We start from the raw sequence: 15,665 nt of genomic DNA on the forward strand, positions 1-15,665 counted from the left end.
AGGCTGGGGGGAGTCTTGTGACCTCCCCTTAGGGTTGAACCAAGGGCCTCTGGCATTAACAGCAAGCGTGAAGGAGATGAATTTCCTTAGTCTGGGCTCTAAAAGCTCCTGTTCTCTGGTCAGGAACAGGGGGAGTGGGAAGTGCCCATTCACTTGGGACACTGAATTCCCCTCTCTCCTTTCACAGTGTCTTGTGCTCTACTTGATGTCTTGCTCTTGAAGGCATGCCCTCACAGCACATAGTCCTGCGCTCACCCCATTTTTTCTTTTGTTGCAGGGGCTTTGAATTTGCTTTTGAACTGGCCCGCCTCTCCATGAAGCAGAAGATGCCAGAGATCCACTTGAAGTATGCCATGTTCCTAGAAGATGAGGTAATTTTACGCCCTGGAATAGATGGGAGTTCCCTGGTGACTCAGGTAATTGAACGGTTGTCCTTAAGGGCTGCTGCAGCAGCAGGCACTATGGCTGCGGTCACTGCTCACCCAAAAGGCTCCACGATTACAGCCCCAAGCTTCCACACACATCTTTGTTTCATAAATCCTCTCTGCCTCATGGTAAGTAGAGGAGGTCGTGCGATGGTATCAGGGCAGGAAGGCATGCAAGCAAATTCCTTGCTCTCTCCTAGGGCAAATTTGAAGAGGCTGAAGCAGAATTTATTAAAGCTGGGAAACCCAAGGAGGCAGTGCTGATGTATGTATCCTTCCCCGTCCTGGCCTGCGGCATCTCCTCTCCCCATATGATGCCAGCCTGGTTGCTTCTCCAGCACTGGTCTGCTCCTTGCTGTTACATCTCACGTTGATTCCTCTAGGTTTGTGCATAACCAAAACTGGGATGCTGCACAGCGTGTGGCTGAGGCTCATGACCCAGACAGCGTGGCTGATGTGCTTGTGGGCCAGGCACGTTTTGCCTTTGAGCAGAGAGAGTTCCAGAAAGCAGAGGCCTTCCTCCTGCGAGCACAGAGGCCTGAGCTGGCAATAAAGTACTATAAGGTGAGTGTAGTCTGTAGCAACATCTTTGCCTTCCTCTCACGAGTCAAGAACCCGGTTTGGATGGAGGAGTGAAATCCATCTCCCAGCTCTCCCTGTCAGCCTAATAGCCAAAGAGAAACCGTTCACTTAGGTGGTTCCTAGTAGAGCTTGATTCTGGCCTGCTCTTAGAAGACTGAGCTGGTAGAGATTTCACGGCATAGCTGGGCTCTCACAGCTCTGGGAAGAAGTATCCTGCCAGAAGGCTATGGGCGGTCCTCAGGGCTAGCACCAGTGGGTGCATTAGGAGACTGCCCATTCCACACGGATAGCTAGCATGGATGAGCATTTTCCCCTGAGGTAGCCTGGGTGAATGGATAGACACAGGTGCCATTTTGGGGGAGGAAAGAATTGGATGGTGCTGTTGTGGTTGTTTCTTCCAGTGGGTCCTCTGGCAAGATGGCATGAGAGGCTAGATATGTTATGTGATGCCAGGAGTGCAGGGGATCCTGGTGAACTGCTGAAAATATCTCCTCGCCGTTGTGCTTGTGCAGGAGGCTGGCATGTGGAGTGAGGCCCTGCGGATATGCAAGGAATACATGCCTAGTCGGCTAGAAGACTTACAGGAGGAGTGCGGCAGGGAGGCTGCCAAGAAAGGCTCCAGGTAAGGAATGCTGAGGTCAGGCTGCAGGGAACAGGTAGCTCTTCCCCTAGGCCATTGTGCTGATGCCTTACAGAGATCGCCTGACTGGATCTCTGACATCCAGTTGTTTCCTTCTTGAGGACCCTGGACTTCTTCCTGCATAGAGTTCCTAACATCCTTCCTCCCTGCTCTGTGAGACTCCAGGCTTATTGTTGCCATCCAAGGCTCCCAGGTGTCTTCTTCCCACTTACAAATCTCCCAGGTCTCCTGTACCACCAGTGCATCTCCCCAGGGTCCTTAATCAGTTCTCTCCTCAGCACTGGCTCTGTGCATTCTTCATCACACGCTCAGCCCCCTCTGAGGTCCCTGGCTTACCTCTGCTGTGCACCTCCCTGCCCATGCCCTACACACTGGCTATAGATCTCCGTGGCAGCATCCCAGTCTTGCTCACAGCCTGCATTCCTCCCTACAGAGGGACAGAAGGGCTGCTGGAGCAGGCACGGGAGTGGGAGCAGGCTGGGGAATATGCCAGGGCGGTGGACTGCTATCTGAAGGTGCGGGACCCCAGCAACAGTGTCCTGATGGAGAAGTGCTTGCTGAAGGTACAGTCAGGGGCTATGATTCCCTTCATCTACTCTGCTGTCTAGGAGCTCCCCCACAACCTGCAGCACATCCCAGAGATCCTTCAGTCACTGCAGGGCACAGGAGAATCTGCAGGCTCCAGTGACCGCAGGGTCTGAAAGTCTTCATGGCCATTCTCTTGAGCCATGATGGGCTGCATGCTTATCCTGCACTGCGCTGACATTCTTGCTGTAGCACCACTTCCAGCAGCATGCCGGTGTCTTTGTGCCTGTACCTCTGTGCACTGAAGAGCTGGACTTTATGACTGAGACCTTGGCTAGATGAGCACCCTTTCTTCTTCTCATGGTCCATGTCCACCAGCCTTCGTGTTGTGTTCTTTTTCATATTTTTTACTTGTACTTGTACCAACATCAACAACAATTATGTCCTTGTCTGATCTTCTCCCATGTGTGAAAGTAGCTGGGCTTTGCTTCTCTGAATTGCTGAAGTGGGCTGTCATTCCTTCTCCCCTCCCCCCATAGTTCAAGTGCTCCTGACTCTCAGTCTTTTAGCTAGGACTGAGCTCTTCCCAGCTTTGTCCCTCTCTCAAACAGCTCTTATCACTTGTGCTGCTGACAATTTCTCTTCACAGGCTGCTGAGTTGGCCATTAAATTCTTGGGTCAGCCACAGAGCATGGAGGTGACGCGGACTGTGGCTCCTCAGCTGGTGGCCATGAAGAAATACAGTGCGGTGAGGGCTGGCTCCTGCCCCCAGACTACTGAAGAAGCAGTGACATAGGAAGGGAGAGCTCTGTCCAAGGGAAGGAAGCCAAGTCACATCCTGGGGTGATGGGTGATGGCCCTATCCAGAGTTAGGCAGCACAGAATCCTCAAGGAAGAGGAAAGAGGGGAAGGGATAAAGTCCTGGAATAGTGTGAGAGAGCCAGGCCTTGGGAGGTGGCAGGAAGCAGGGAAGGGGGCTGTCTTTTGGGAAGAGACTTTCTGTTGTTTCTGTGTGCGGGTCACTTCCAGCAGCACCAGCTCCAATCTGGGCTGCAGGGTGCCTTTGGGGTTTCATCTCCCATGGGACTGTCTCTGGCCCTGCAGGCAGCTGAACTCTACCTCAACTTGGACCTCATCCAGGAAGCTATTGATGCTTTCATTGAAGGGGAGGAATGGAGCAAAGCCAAGCGTGTCGCTAAGGAGTTGGACCCCAGGTATGCCCTGAGCTTCTCAAATTATACTCTTCTGGCTCCCTCTCCCACTCCCAGATGATCCGTGTCCTGTCCCATCCTGCTGCCCCCAGGTTCCCTGGATTCTCCCCACAGTGGCTTTCCCAGAGCCAAGAGCTGCCCTTCCCGAGTCATTTACCATCCTGACACTTTTCTGTTGCCACACATCCCGTGGAAATTGTTATCCCCTTTTGTCCCATCCCTATCCCTATCTCCCCTTGTCATAATCCTGTGTATGTAATTCCTTCTGAAAGAGGTGATCCCTTTCTCTCCTCACACAGTATATTGCAAAGAGCTCTAGACCCTTTCTTTCCCCTTCTACCTATGCTCCCAGCAGCCGGCCAGAAACATGGCACAGCTCTAAGTCTTCTTTTTCCCAAAGCAGACAAAGTTGAATCCAGCCTCTGCACTGATGCAAGACACTATTAGCCTTGCTGCCCATTAAGATTCTTTCTACCCAGTAGGTCAGAAGAGTATGTGGACCAGTGTTACAAGGAGTATTTAAAGAACCAGGGAAAAGTAGATTCGGTACGTATTTGGGATGTCTCACAGGCTACGGAGAGATGTCAGGATCTGTGCAGATCCTTGGGGCCTTTCTCACGGGACCTTTGCCTGAATGTGCCCACAGGCAAGGAGTCTGTATGTGCCTATGAGCCATAGTGTCGGCATACCAGATGGGGTCACCCTGGATCTGTGCTTCCACACCATAGAGGGGGAGGGACTGTGTGTATATGAAGAAAAGACCTGGGTGGGCTGATGCCTGCCTTGATGCTGGTAGGAAACCTTGCCTGCACAGTGAATTTATGGTTGTTTCCATCCCCAGCTGGTGGGAATAGATGTCATGGCTGCTTTGGATATGTATGCAGAGCAGGAGCAATGGGAGAAGTGCCTGGAGGTTGCAGCTAAGCAGGTGAGTGCCTGTGTGAGCCCTCAGGAGACAGACGTGGGGTCCTGGCTCTCTGAAGCAGGGTCGCTTCTGTGAGGAGCACAGGAGCTTTGCAGCAGCTCAGAAAACACCTCTCCACTGTCCCCATCTTGCCCAGTCGGGCCTAAGGGGGAAGCATTAGAACCCAGAAGCATATTGGGTTTAAATTTTGTGACTAATGGAGCATTGAAAAAACTAAATTAATTGTTTGGGCTGGAAGTAATTGGTACCGTGGAAACAAAGAGATTTGTAAAAGAAAGCCTTCATTCTACATGCTTTTTAGAGGTCTGGTGTCAGTACAAATGAGACATCCTTGTTGTGAAAGCAGATTTGACATTTTTTCATTTTTACTGACCTAAAACTAACAAAATTGGGGGTTGGACTAGATGACCTTAAAAGGTCCCTTCCAACCCAAACTGTTCTGTGATTCTATGAAAATTACCTCAGCAGACTAATAAAAATAGAAAAAAGCAAGATTAAACTGTTTTACAGCACTATCCCAATGCAGCAACAGAGGAGAAAGCTCTAGATTACCAGGTTCTATTTCAAGGGTTTGTTTGTATTCAGTGGTTATTGATTCAATGGTTATTGACAAAGGAGCTAAACTAAGGGCAGGGGCTGATTCTTTGAAGTGAGGTATTGCTTTGGACCGAGTAACAGGGTAGTGCCTGGCAATGGAGTCTGCCGTTAGTGGAGGCATCACAGCTCATCACGTAAGCAAACACTGGTGACTTGGGCAAGCACTGGTCATGTGTTGCGCTGTATTTTTATAACTGTTTCTAACGCAGTAACCACTAACCTGGGTTTGGGCTCTACTACAGTAAACTGGATTTCTTTTTGACTCAGGCTTCTCTGGTAATACAAATGGTCTTTGTTGTAGTACTTATCTTGGAGACTTCTGTACTGATGCTCTAGTTATCAGTGTTGATCTTCTTCTGTAAAGAATAACTTCACACTCAATTTAATGGGAAAGGCTTAATCAGTTTTATTATGGGCCAGGCACAACACTACCACATTCAGTCTGAGATGTTAATCAGTTTATGCCTCTAAGAGAGTGTTAGCACAACCTTGCTCCACGACCAGCGCAGAATTCCATGACTTTTGTCTCAGCTATTCTACAGTGGTTATACAGGAAGAAAGTTACATTTATCAAAACAGGTCACGTACCAGACTTAATATCTATCCCAAGCTGTCCTGCACCTAGTGTTTCACCAGCATCCACATCTGGGTGTTCAAGTGCTAGACTTGGGGCACTGGTCTCTCTTGTGCTTAATAAACTTGTTTCCATGGCTCATTTTTTTGACAGGATTGCACATTTTGCACCATCTTCTTCATCTCATTAGTATATTTAAGCCTGTGTGAAACAGATCTTTCCTCGGTTGAATTTCTGTAGGGCCTACTACAGTCAGTCCTCGGCAGCGCGTTTATGTGATCAGCACACATATGAGCAACGCTCCAAGGAGGCTGCCAGTCCCCGAGATCTGACAGCATTTGAATAATGACTCGAGCAGCCTTGCAAATTATGAACGTCTTCAGTCCACAGAGTGTTTTGACTCATTCTTTCATTAGACTAGGGGCCAGTTTACAGTCGGTACCTGTGGTGCCACATTGTGCGGATACTGCATCCTTTAGGTATTTGGCAGTATTCCTTTGGCAAGTGGTGAACAGCTGAAAAACAGCTTTATTTGCATGTGTGAAGGATCAGCACACATCAGCTAGCCAGGATTAGAGGTGTCAAGTGGGGCCCAAATCAAAACCCAGGTCTGCTGTGTCCAGTCTGCCTCCGTCTGATTAGCTGGTCTCGCCCTTTGGGACGCGGGGTGTGGGTGTGTGTACACGCATCGGAAACCGTCCCTACTGAGTGACAAGTGTTCCGTTCTTGAATCTCACACTGCTGCTTTCTGTATGCCTTCTCCAGAACTATAAAGTCTTACACAAGTATGTAGCTCTCTATGCGACCCACCTCATCCGGGAGGGCAGCTGGGACAAAGCCCTGAGCCTGTATGTGCACCATGGAGCACCTGCCAACCCACAGGTAATGAAGGCCGCACGACATCCCAGTGTGAGGTGCCAGAGTGTGCAATGATCTGCTGCGTGAGTCAGGTTTGCAGTCCAGAACGGGGACTGCCAGGTGTTCAGTGTGTCCAAGCCACCTGCAGGCCCTCTGCGGATTCTTCCAGAGGCTCCTCAGCTAGAGGACTAAAGGCAATCTCCTGGCACATTCTCCGCAGGGAAGGAGCAGGGGGGCATTGAGTATTTGTGTTTGTTTTGAATGCCTTCACCACCACGACCGGACTAAAAGGAACCATGTTCGCCTCTCTGAGAGCACTGGCTGCAGGCGGCATTCTTCCCCCATCCCCTGCCTTGTCCTGCAGCACCCTTGCAACCAGCAACCTGCAGCAGCGCTGCTCCGCCTGTGCGCAGAGCTGCCGCTCCCTCGGCCCATGCTTGACGGCGGGAGAGCTCCAGACTTCTGCTGACTCCCCGGCTGGCTCCCTCAGGATTTCTCTCCTTTTTGTCGCAGAATTTCAACATTTACAAGCGTCTCTTTGTGGAGATGGTGAATGCGCCCGGCATGAACTGTGCGGAGGCCTACTCCAGCTGGGCTGACCTGCGTGACGTTCTCTTCCATCTGGTGAGTGTGGGCCGTGGCCACCACTGCCTGTTAGACTCCAACACCCTGGTGGCTCCTAGCAGGGGAGAAAGAAGAACCAGTCTCTAGCCAGGTGACATGGGAAGTATTTGTAGAACACAAGCTGAGGGGAAATGGGGTAATGTCCACAATGTGGACAGTAGAACGACAGGATCCCGTGAGGGGGACATGGCTGGGCAAGAGAAGCCAGGGAAGATGATGACCCTGCACTCAAGGCCAAATCCTAGAAGTTGGTCTGGTACTTGCAGAGCTCACTGTGTCATGGCTACGTGGGAGCCCATCACAACATGCCAAGTCTTCATCCTACACCTATATTCAGCAGCCTGAGTGAGGCAAAGACCTGGGGAAAGCACAGAACTACAGACCCTGGAAAATAAGAGTCCTCTGCATCTCTCCAGAGATGCTTCTGCTCCTTCTTCCCCGTCCCAGAATACCCCAGCCAGCGCCCATGATTGCCTCTTCTCCATTTCTGTCCCACAAGTACCCGTCTCTAGCACAAACTAAATCCACAAATCCCCCTTTGTCCATCCAGTCATCTCACCCCTGCTTCCAGTGGTTTGTTGTTGCAGTACCATTGGCACTCCCCTTCTCCCACAGCCTCCTCCCTTCAGCACTCTCTATGACGCAGAGCACCCCAGGCCCAGCCCTTCCTGAGTCCCCAGAGGTGCTTAGGTATTTCAGATCCTTCTCTCTCCCAGCTTTTCACTGGACTTCAGTGGATGAAGAGTGCCCCTGTGCTCTCAAGTTCTCATTTACTCTCCTTTTCTTCAGTGTGAAAACTTAGTAAAGTCAAGTGAGGCAAACACTCCGGCACATGAAGGGTTTGAAACGATGCTGCTGATCTCTCACTACTATGCCACCCGCTCCGCTGCTCAGGGCGTGAAGCAACTGGTAAGGTTTTTGAAGTTCCTTTGCTAGGTCACCACCCTGAGTGCAGGGTGGTGGGGACATGCAGGCTCATCCCTGTGGGGACGTGCAGGCTCAGGGCTATCCGTAGTTCACTATTCCACTTCATGGATCACTTACACATCATGGATGCATGGGAATGGGACTATAGTGATCTCGGAACCCACCACTAGCAGGTGGAACTGGAGATAGTCTTCTCTGACTTCTTACAGTGGGACGTGCCCCCAGCCATTGAGGCTGAGATGTAAACCAGTGGGAAGCTGATCTATGTGCTCAGCATGACTTACGAGAGCAGAGGCACCAGTACCAATTTAGGGATCACACAAAAATCTGGTCTTCCCAAGAGAGGCATTGCTTCCTCTCCAGCCGTCCTGGGCCGTGAGAGCTGCTGGGCTTCGGACATAGCCTTGAGAGCAGACTGGCTTTGCGCAGGGCTTTGGAAGCTCGTGGACCTGCGTGCTGGGCCTTTGGGGGCTTGTACGCCTGGATGCCTGGCATCACATAGGGCCTTGGCAGATACTGGACCTTCGTGCTGGGCCTTCTACGGGGCTTTGGGAGCTCATGGGCCTGGGTCCCGGGCCTCACAAAGGCACTGTGAGTATTTTTGGGTCTTAGATGCACTGGGATTTGTTCCAGGCCGCAGCATATAGCAGCATCTCTGCTGAAGTCTTAATCCATATGGGATTGTGGAATTGTGATAGAGCTCTGTAAGTGTGGGACTGGAGCTGTGATAGAGCAGGCTATGAAAACCAAAGGTTGCCACAGCTAAGACCCCAGTAAAAGTCATAGGGGAGACTGGGGCTTCCTTGTGGCTGCGTGTGTAGATATTGGGGGTCCAGAGACATGTCAGACAGAAAAAGCCAAATCTGATGTCTTGGAAACCTGTACAGACCCACACAGTTGTGGAATGTTGATGTACTCTATTTGGTGGCCTTCCCAGTTCTGGTGTGATGAGAACCTCTGTGGCAAGCAGCAAAGTGGAATCTCCCTTGAATTCCTCACCCTTGCTCCAAAATTCTTATGTGATTGAATAGAAGAAAAAACTTAACTGTGACTGTGAACACCAAAACAAGTTTCTTGAAGAGAGTGGAGAGTTTCCATCCCTTGAGATACTCAAAACCTGGCCAGACATATTCCTGAACAACCTGCTGTAGCTGACTGCTTTGAACGGGGCCGAGGCAGGGGGTGGACTAGGCAATCACCAGAGATCCCTTCCAACCTCAGTTATTCTGTGACTCGAATGGTGGGAGTTTGGGTGCGGCTTCTAGTAAAAACTAGCAAGGTTTATAAAGCAGAAGAACTTCATCTTCAAGTGACTGTCCTCCTTAGTGTCCAAATAGCAAGGGTACTTACAGTCAGGACTGAAGATTTTAACCTTTGTTACATGCCGGGAATACGTGGGTGCAGAGTCCCTGCCGTGAGTCTGGGGCAGCATAATCTCATGAGATCCCTTCTGACCTGATTTTTCTGTGCCAGTTATTGTGTCTTTACTGTCCCCTGTGTCTGCAGGACACCGTGGCTGCCAAGCTGTCCATTTCCCTGCTGCGCCACACTGAGCTCCTCCCTGCAGACAAGGCTTTCTATGAAGCTGGGATAGCTGCCAAGGTAAGAGCTACCTGCCACCAGAGCAGCTAAGGAGGTGGAGGACCTTGGGCTCAGGGATTCTCATCTTTATCTTCCCCTGTCCTCCCCTAGCTGCACTGGTAGACCAGTAGCCAGATGCTGGCGTTGGAGGTCTTTCTTCAAACAGCTTGCCAGCCTCTGCATTTTGTCATGGAATGGCAATAGGTGTGGGAGGGCAGACCTGAGCTAGCAAGGGGACACCAGCCGCAGACCCAGGGGTAGTCCAGGGCCACGTGACACTGCACGTGTAGATTCAGGACTCCTGACTGGTCTGCCTTGCTCTGGGTCACTTAAGTGTTACCTTACTGCAGAGGCTACAGGCCCTGACTGCCTGCCCAGGTGCAATGACCCATGGCAAGCGTAGCAGCCTGTTCGATGCTGGCTGTGCAGCAAGCCTGACCCCATCCTGTGGGACAGCCTGTGGCCAGTGGGCTGGTTGTCCCAGTGGCTGCCTGTGAAGCAGTCCTGAGGGAAGGTGAGCCGGGACGTGCACTCTCTTTCTCTATTACCCGTGCTGCAAGTGGGGTGTTGTGGCACAAACAGAACCACATCCTTTTTAGCCATCGCTCAGGCAGGGAGGTTGTGGCTGGGAAGATAAGCTGCCTGGTCTTATACTTGGGGTTTCTCTCTGTACTAGGCAGTCAACTGGGAGAACATGGCATTCATCTTCCTGAACCGCTTCCTGGACCTCTCAGATGTGCGTATAGTCTGTTGGAGGGAGGGCCATCGTACTTAGAATGACACTGGTCTGTAGGGCCAAAACAGACCCTCAGCCTGGCCAGGGTACTCCTGAGGTCCGAACGTGGCAGCACACGTTTGAGCTGGTGCCGATGGAGAACCCTGACCGCTGCTTGGTGTGTGTGCATGCACAGCACCGAGCACCCCAACACCAGCTGTGGAAGGACTTGCCGTGCAAGGCACCTGAGCAGCCCTGACCGTGTCACCACGCGTGTGCCAATGCCACCGTGCATGCAAGTCGCAACAAAGAGCAAGCTGGCCTCATGGTTTAGGCCTGTAGTCTTCATGGCTGCAAGTGCTGTTACTGCTTTCAGGATGATCTCATCCGAGCTGTTCCAAGGGGAGGAAAATTACCTGAGGGGTGGAGGGCATGGCCTAGTGCTTTAGGCACTGTGATACAAGAGTCGGGACTCCCCTGTGCCAGTCAACACCTTCCTTGACTGGCAGGTTGGTCACCAGCAAACACAAAACCCTCAGAAGCTGACAGACCTTACTGTACCAGTCTTCCAAGTGCTGTCACCAGCTGCTGGGCGAAAAAAAGCTCCCCATTTCATCCTTCCCTTCTTTGAGGCCATCTGACAAGTTTGAGTTGTACAGTGTTTCAGGGGCACACCTCCTCTGGCCATAAATGCCACCTCGCAGGAAGGCCTGGTCACCACAGCACTGATAGATAGGGTCATCAGCAATGCCACCCTCACGATGTAGATTGTCAGCTCCAAGGAGGCATTGCCTAGTGCTCCACCACTTCTCCTTTCTCAGGCCATTGAAGAAGGGAACCTGGATTCTCTGGACCACTCCGATTTCCAGAGCACAGACATTCCCTTTGAAGTGCCACTTCCAGCCCAACAGCATGTGCCTGTGAGTGTCATCTGCCTTCTCCAGCTCCCAGGAACAGTGGTACTGCTTCAGGGCCCTCTGACACTGGGGCAAGGGTGGGATGGCAGGCACTGCAGGAGACGGAAATGTCCTCAGCATTGCCCCCAGCCTGTGCCCCTCCGCTCCCCGCTGCCAACACACACACAGCCCCAGTACGCACATACACGTGCACACACGGGCGCTTTCTCGTGCTCCCTTCCCAGTGTACACGTGTGCTTGTGCACACATGCATACACTCACACCCCCTCCCCCCAAATACGCGCACACGTGTGTGCACATCCTGCACGCACACGCGCGTCCTGCTCTCCCCAGCATGCTCCCTCATGCTGCGGAGCCGCAGCCGGGCAGCGGCACAGCATGCGGTATCAGGAGGTGCCCTGGCCTCTTGCCCTGCAGGAGGAGAAGCGGGAGGAGGTCAGGGACTGGGTGCTCACCATGTCCATGGACCAGCGGCTGGAGCAGGTGCTGCCACAGGACGAGCGTGACACATATGAAGCCTCGCTGGTGGCAGCAAATACAGGGGTGCACTCCCTGCCCTGCGTGCTTACAGGTAAGCTCCAGGCCAGCTCACACATAGGCAAGGGAGTACGCGGTGCCGTGCGGGGAGAGGGAATGCGTTGCAGCGGGGTCTGGGAGGGAGTTTAGGCTGCACTGTAAGAGGAGTAGGGAGGCTGGGGGGCTGTGGGACCAGTTCTGCTGGAGGAGATGGAAGGACCCTTTTTTTTTACTGTGAGGGTGACAGCGCTGGAACAGGTTGCACAGAGGTCATGGCATCTCCGTACGTGGAGATAGTCAAAAGCTGGACAGAGTCCCAGGCAACCGGCTGTGGCTTTGCTTGAGGCAGGAGGGGTTGGACCACACAAACCCCAGAGGTCCCTTACAACCCCCGCCATTCTGTGTTTCTATGGTTCTGTGACTGCTTGGTCTTGCACAGCACTGCCTAGGAGAGTCTGCCCAGGCTGGCCAGCACTGACGCGCATGTGTGTGCGCGTGCAGCGCCTGTCCCTGCTTTGTCCCCTCTACAAAAGCTGTCTATTCTGGCAAGTACTGTCCCCCCACATGCACGCTTCAGACGCTGGAGGATTGTGTTGCAGGGCTTAAAAGGAGCAGGCATGGGCCACCAGCAACATGGCTCTGCCTTCAAAGGTTGGGCTCAGGGTGCTCATCACGTCACATAGTTGGGTGTCCTTGCCAGAGAGACAGGCCTTTTCCTTTGATCCCACCACTGTGGGCACCCCCTTCCTCACTCTGGTCTCTAGACGCCAGGGGCGGTGTTGCTGCCCTGCGCTGCGCCATGGGAGCAGCCCAGCCAGCTGGCCTTGGCAGAGAGGGAAGAGGTGCACAAGGCAGCTCTGCTGTGGGTCTCGGCTTGTTTCTGAGGGTGTCACTGTGTGAGCAGGGTACCCTGTGCTAAGGAACAAGATAGAGTTCAAGCGACCAGGCCGAGAAGCCAACAAGGAAACATGGAACAAGTTCGTGATGGCTGTCAAGGTGAGCCGGGCACCCCGTGGGGCAGGGAGACAGGCTGCAGGGTGCTCAGCCCCTCATGCCGACAATCGAACATTGTCCTGCTGGGTGGAGACTCACTGAACCAGAGTGGTTTAATGGACCCTCCCTGTGTGCTGTGGGTGGGGATTAACCTCATGGAGCTGGGGCAGACCTAGTCCTGCCTCTGCAGCTCTGCCAGCCCCCAGGGGTGCCCTTGGGCAGGGGGTGATGGCACCGTGCCCTTGCCACTGCCTCTTGCCTTCTGCAGACATCCCACAGCCCGGCATGCCAAGATGTGCTCAAGTTCCTCAGCCAGTGGTGCGGGGGACTCCCAAGCACCAGCTTCTCTTTCCAGTGAGCTGCACCGTGGCAGCTTTCAGTCCTGTTCTTCAGCACCTTTCACTTCCACCCCCAATAAACACGTCTCTCAACCCTGCTGTGCTCCTGTTTGTCAAGGGAGGCCGAGTCCAGGAACACGTGCAGCTCCCAGGGCACAGGGCCACAGCCCTGTACATGTGTGTCTCCCCACCTCAACCCAGCTATGCTAAACATGCGCCCTCCAGCCTGCTGGGCGACTGTCAGGCCGGGACCATGTATCTGTCCACATCCCTGCACCTGGTGGGGGAACGCATGGAGACAGGCTTAAACACCAGCTGCACTGTCATTCCATCAGTGGGCCCAGCTCTCAGCAGGCATCCATCCCGGGGAGGCACCTACAGCAGCCAGTGTGAAAATGAAAAGTTTATTTACTTGGGGAAACAACAGAGGCTCAGGACAAAGAGGTTCTTCACCTTCCACTCCTTGGCCTGCCCGAGCACAGGCACAGCAAGGTGACCCTGCCTGCTCTGCTGCAGGGTAGCCAGGACCCAGGCCAGCCGTTGCCAGACCCCAGCACCTCTGCCCGCCCCCACCACTGCATGTGAAAGACCAACGGAGCCTCTGGCGTGCCAGCAAGGGCCTTGCAGCTTGGGGAGAGAGGGGAGAGCGTCCGGGGCCCAGGGCACCTGCTGGGCTAAGGCTGCCTGGTGACCCTGGGTAGCTTGTGTCTGGAACCTGCAGGGTTTGTCCCTGGTAGAGTGGTGGAGCTTCCCGCTGCACCCCAACCTACTCACACCTACACCTGCGGCAGGAGCACGGGGCAGGTGCAACTTCACCTCACTGGATCACAGCACTCCTGCAGCACCTACCTGGGAGTGAAGGGCACGCATTGAGTACAGGACTGTGCTGCACGGCCAGGCATCACGCTGGCACCTCTGGCCAGTTATTTGTAGCATGTGCTTGGAAAGAGCCGTTTCAGGGGGCTGGTGTGGGCAAGGGCACTCAGTAGAGCCTGCCCCGTCCCATCCCCCAAACATAGCCCACGCACTGCACTCACCTCTCCAGCTAGGCAGAAGACTCAGCCAGCCCTGCCAGGAGTTGCTGCATCTCACGTGGTGGCCTCTCCTTCACCGTACTTGGCCCAGCCAGCTAGAGAGAGAGAGAGAGAGAGAGAAGAGAGAGAGAGAGAAGAGAGAGAGAGAAGAGAGAGAGGCGGTCACGGGGGCGTGTGAAGGGCTGGGCCAGGTGAGGGGGGGACAGAGTTTGCTCAGGACAGCCAGGACACAACAGGCTTGGCTGTCGAAGGGAGGAAGAGGATGGTCCTTCTGCAACTACCCAAGATGAAGGGGTGCCGGCCTGTCACCAAGGCTGGCTAGAAGAGGTTCAAACTTGACGTTTCCTTCCCCCACATCCCCCTTCCATTGCTGCACAGCCTGCTTGTATGGAACGAGGGCCCAGCAGAACCTGGCATCTTCAAAAGGAAGCAAAAAGGCAGCATCGGTGGGGCAGAGGCAGGGAGACCCAGCCGGACCGATGGGGCATACCTGCTCTTTGCTGTAGCCGCGTGCACAGGGCCCAATGCCGCGGAAGATCAGAGCCACCAAACAGCACCTGCCAGACAGCACGGCTTCTGCGGCCGCCAGCACCATGGAGGGGAACCAGAGTGCCAGGGCTGTGTCCTGCAGAGCAGAGGGGCAGCGGTCCCTCAGGGAGCGCGGTCCGCCGCACCCAGCCTACCTGCATGCGGTCATGCAGAGCAGTCGTGCCGGCGGTGGGGGAGAGAGCGAAGGAAAGGGAGAGGGGGGAGAGCGGGAGGAAGGGGGGCAGAGCAGGGGGCAAAAGAGAGAGGGAGGCAAGAGAAAGAAGGAAAAAAAAGGACGTGAGGAAGCAGAGACAAAAAGAGGAAGAGCAGGAGGGGGTGCGGCGGCCCTGCAGACTCACGTAGATGCGCGTGGTGTTGAACGGACACTCGTTGGTCGCTATGGCTGCGCGGGCGTCAGCGGGCAGCGCAGAGCTGTTGCAGCCCGTGACCAGGTGCAGGCCCCGGCTGTGAATGGTGAGGGCGATGGCCAGCGCCAGCCCCGTGCTGCACGCTGCGGACAGGAGGCAGCTCAGCAGGGACACGCTCAGCAGGATCCAGTGCTGCCGGTAGCAAGGGGAAGGAGTGAGCAGGGCTGGCCAGAGCTGGGGGAAGGGCCAGGCGAGGCGCTGCCGCCGCACGGCCACTCTGCGGGGTAACAGGGTGCGGGGAACCCCGCGGGCGTTCGCACCCAGCGAGCACAAGCAACCTCTTGCCCCTTCTGGCACGGCTCGGCCCTGCCCTCGGACAAGCCTTTTGTACCTTCCGCATCCCTTCGCCGCGCCCAACCCAGCCCCGCCGAGAGCCGGACGTCTCCGCCAGCAGCCCTTGCCGCCCGCGGTGGGCCAGCCCGCAGAGGAATGCCTGGCCTCGGCCGCAGCTTTACACACCAGCCGAAGCGCTGCTGCCCCAGGACGCGGCCCGACGCCCCCGCCCGCCCTCCGTCCTTCCCGGTGCTGCCGGTGGGGCTGGGCCGGGGCAGCCCCGCGAACCGCCGAGGCGGAAGGAGCTGCCGGGGACAAGGTCCGGGGGAGCGGCTGCCGCCGGCGGCCGGGCCGCGCAGAGGCCCCCGGCCCGCTCGGCTGCGGCCGCCGCCGCCCCCGCACTCACCAGGGCCGCCCGGGACAGGTTGTGCGACAGCAGGATGGCGACGATGCC

At 54.7% G+C, this 15,665-nt stretch overlaps 2 protein-coding genes across 2 annotated transcripts in view; one reads left to right on the forward strand and one right to left on the reverse strand.

Annotated features, from left to right (window-relative positions):
- The window catches only part of IFT172 (intraflagellar transport 172), a gene marked incomplete at both ends in the record, with an annotated part of 40,308 nt that extends 27,340 nt beyond the window's left edge, over nucleotides 1-12,968 (forward strand). The window contains 18 exons of the mRNA XM_081998321.1: nucleotides 278-371; nucleotides 626-690; nucleotides 809-989; nucleotides 1,520-1,629; nucleotides 2,081-2,210; nucleotides 2,822-2,920; nucleotides 3,277-3,386; nucleotides 3,866-3,929; nucleotides 4,225-4,311; nucleotides 6,245-6,361; nucleotides 6,851-6,961; nucleotides 7,751-7,870; nucleotides 9,395-9,490; nucleotides 10,146-10,205; nucleotides 11,006-11,104; nucleotides 11,519-11,672; nucleotides 12,522-12,613; nucleotides 12,879-12,968. Of these exons, the coding sequence (XP_081854447.1) occupies nucleotides 278-371; nucleotides 626-690; nucleotides 809-989; nucleotides 1,520-1,629; nucleotides 2,081-2,210; nucleotides 2,822-2,920; nucleotides 3,277-3,386; nucleotides 3,866-3,929; nucleotides 4,225-4,311; nucleotides 6,245-6,361; nucleotides 6,851-6,961; nucleotides 7,751-7,870; nucleotides 9,395-9,490; nucleotides 10,146-10,205; nucleotides 11,006-11,104; nucleotides 11,519-11,672; nucleotides 12,522-12,613; nucleotides 12,879-12,968 (1,879 nt within the window). The remainder of the gene's footprint in view (nucleotides 1-277; nucleotides 372-625; nucleotides 691-808; nucleotides 990-1,519; nucleotides 1,630-2,080; nucleotides 2,211-2,821; nucleotides 2,921-3,276; nucleotides 3,387-3,865; nucleotides 3,930-4,224; nucleotides 4,312-6,244; nucleotides 6,362-6,850; nucleotides 6,962-7,750; nucleotides 7,871-9,394; nucleotides 9,491-10,145; nucleotides 10,206-11,005; nucleotides 11,105-11,518; nucleotides 11,673-12,521; nucleotides 12,614-12,878) is intronic.
- Nucleotides 12,969-13,903: 935 nt separating this feature from the next.
- KRTCAP3 (keratinocyte associated protein 3) overlaps nucleotides 13,904-15,665 on the reverse strand; it is a gene marked incomplete at its 5' end in the record, with an annotated part of 2,294 nt that continues 532 nt past the window's right edge. Inside the window, 4 exons of the mRNA XM_081997079.1 lie at nucleotides 13,904-14,077; nucleotides 14,473-14,607; nucleotides 14,870-15,070; nucleotides 15,618-15,665. The exon at nucleotides 15,618-15,665 is cut by the window's right edge and continues 12 nt beyond it. Of these exons, the coding sequence (XP_081853205.1) occupies nucleotides 13,994-14,077; nucleotides 14,473-14,607; nucleotides 14,870-15,070; nucleotides 15,618-15,665 (468 nt within the window). The 3' untranslated portion in view covers nucleotides 13,904-13,993. The remainder of the gene's footprint in view (nucleotides 14,078-14,472; nucleotides 14,608-14,869; nucleotides 15,071-15,617) is intronic.

The sequence above is a fragment of the Phaethon aethereus genome, assembly GCF_964289735.1.
Source record: "Phaethon aethereus genome assembly, chromosome: 3".
Lineage (NCBI taxonomy): Eukaryota > Metazoa > Chordata > Aves > Phaethontiformes > Phaethontidae > Phaethon > Phaethon aethereus.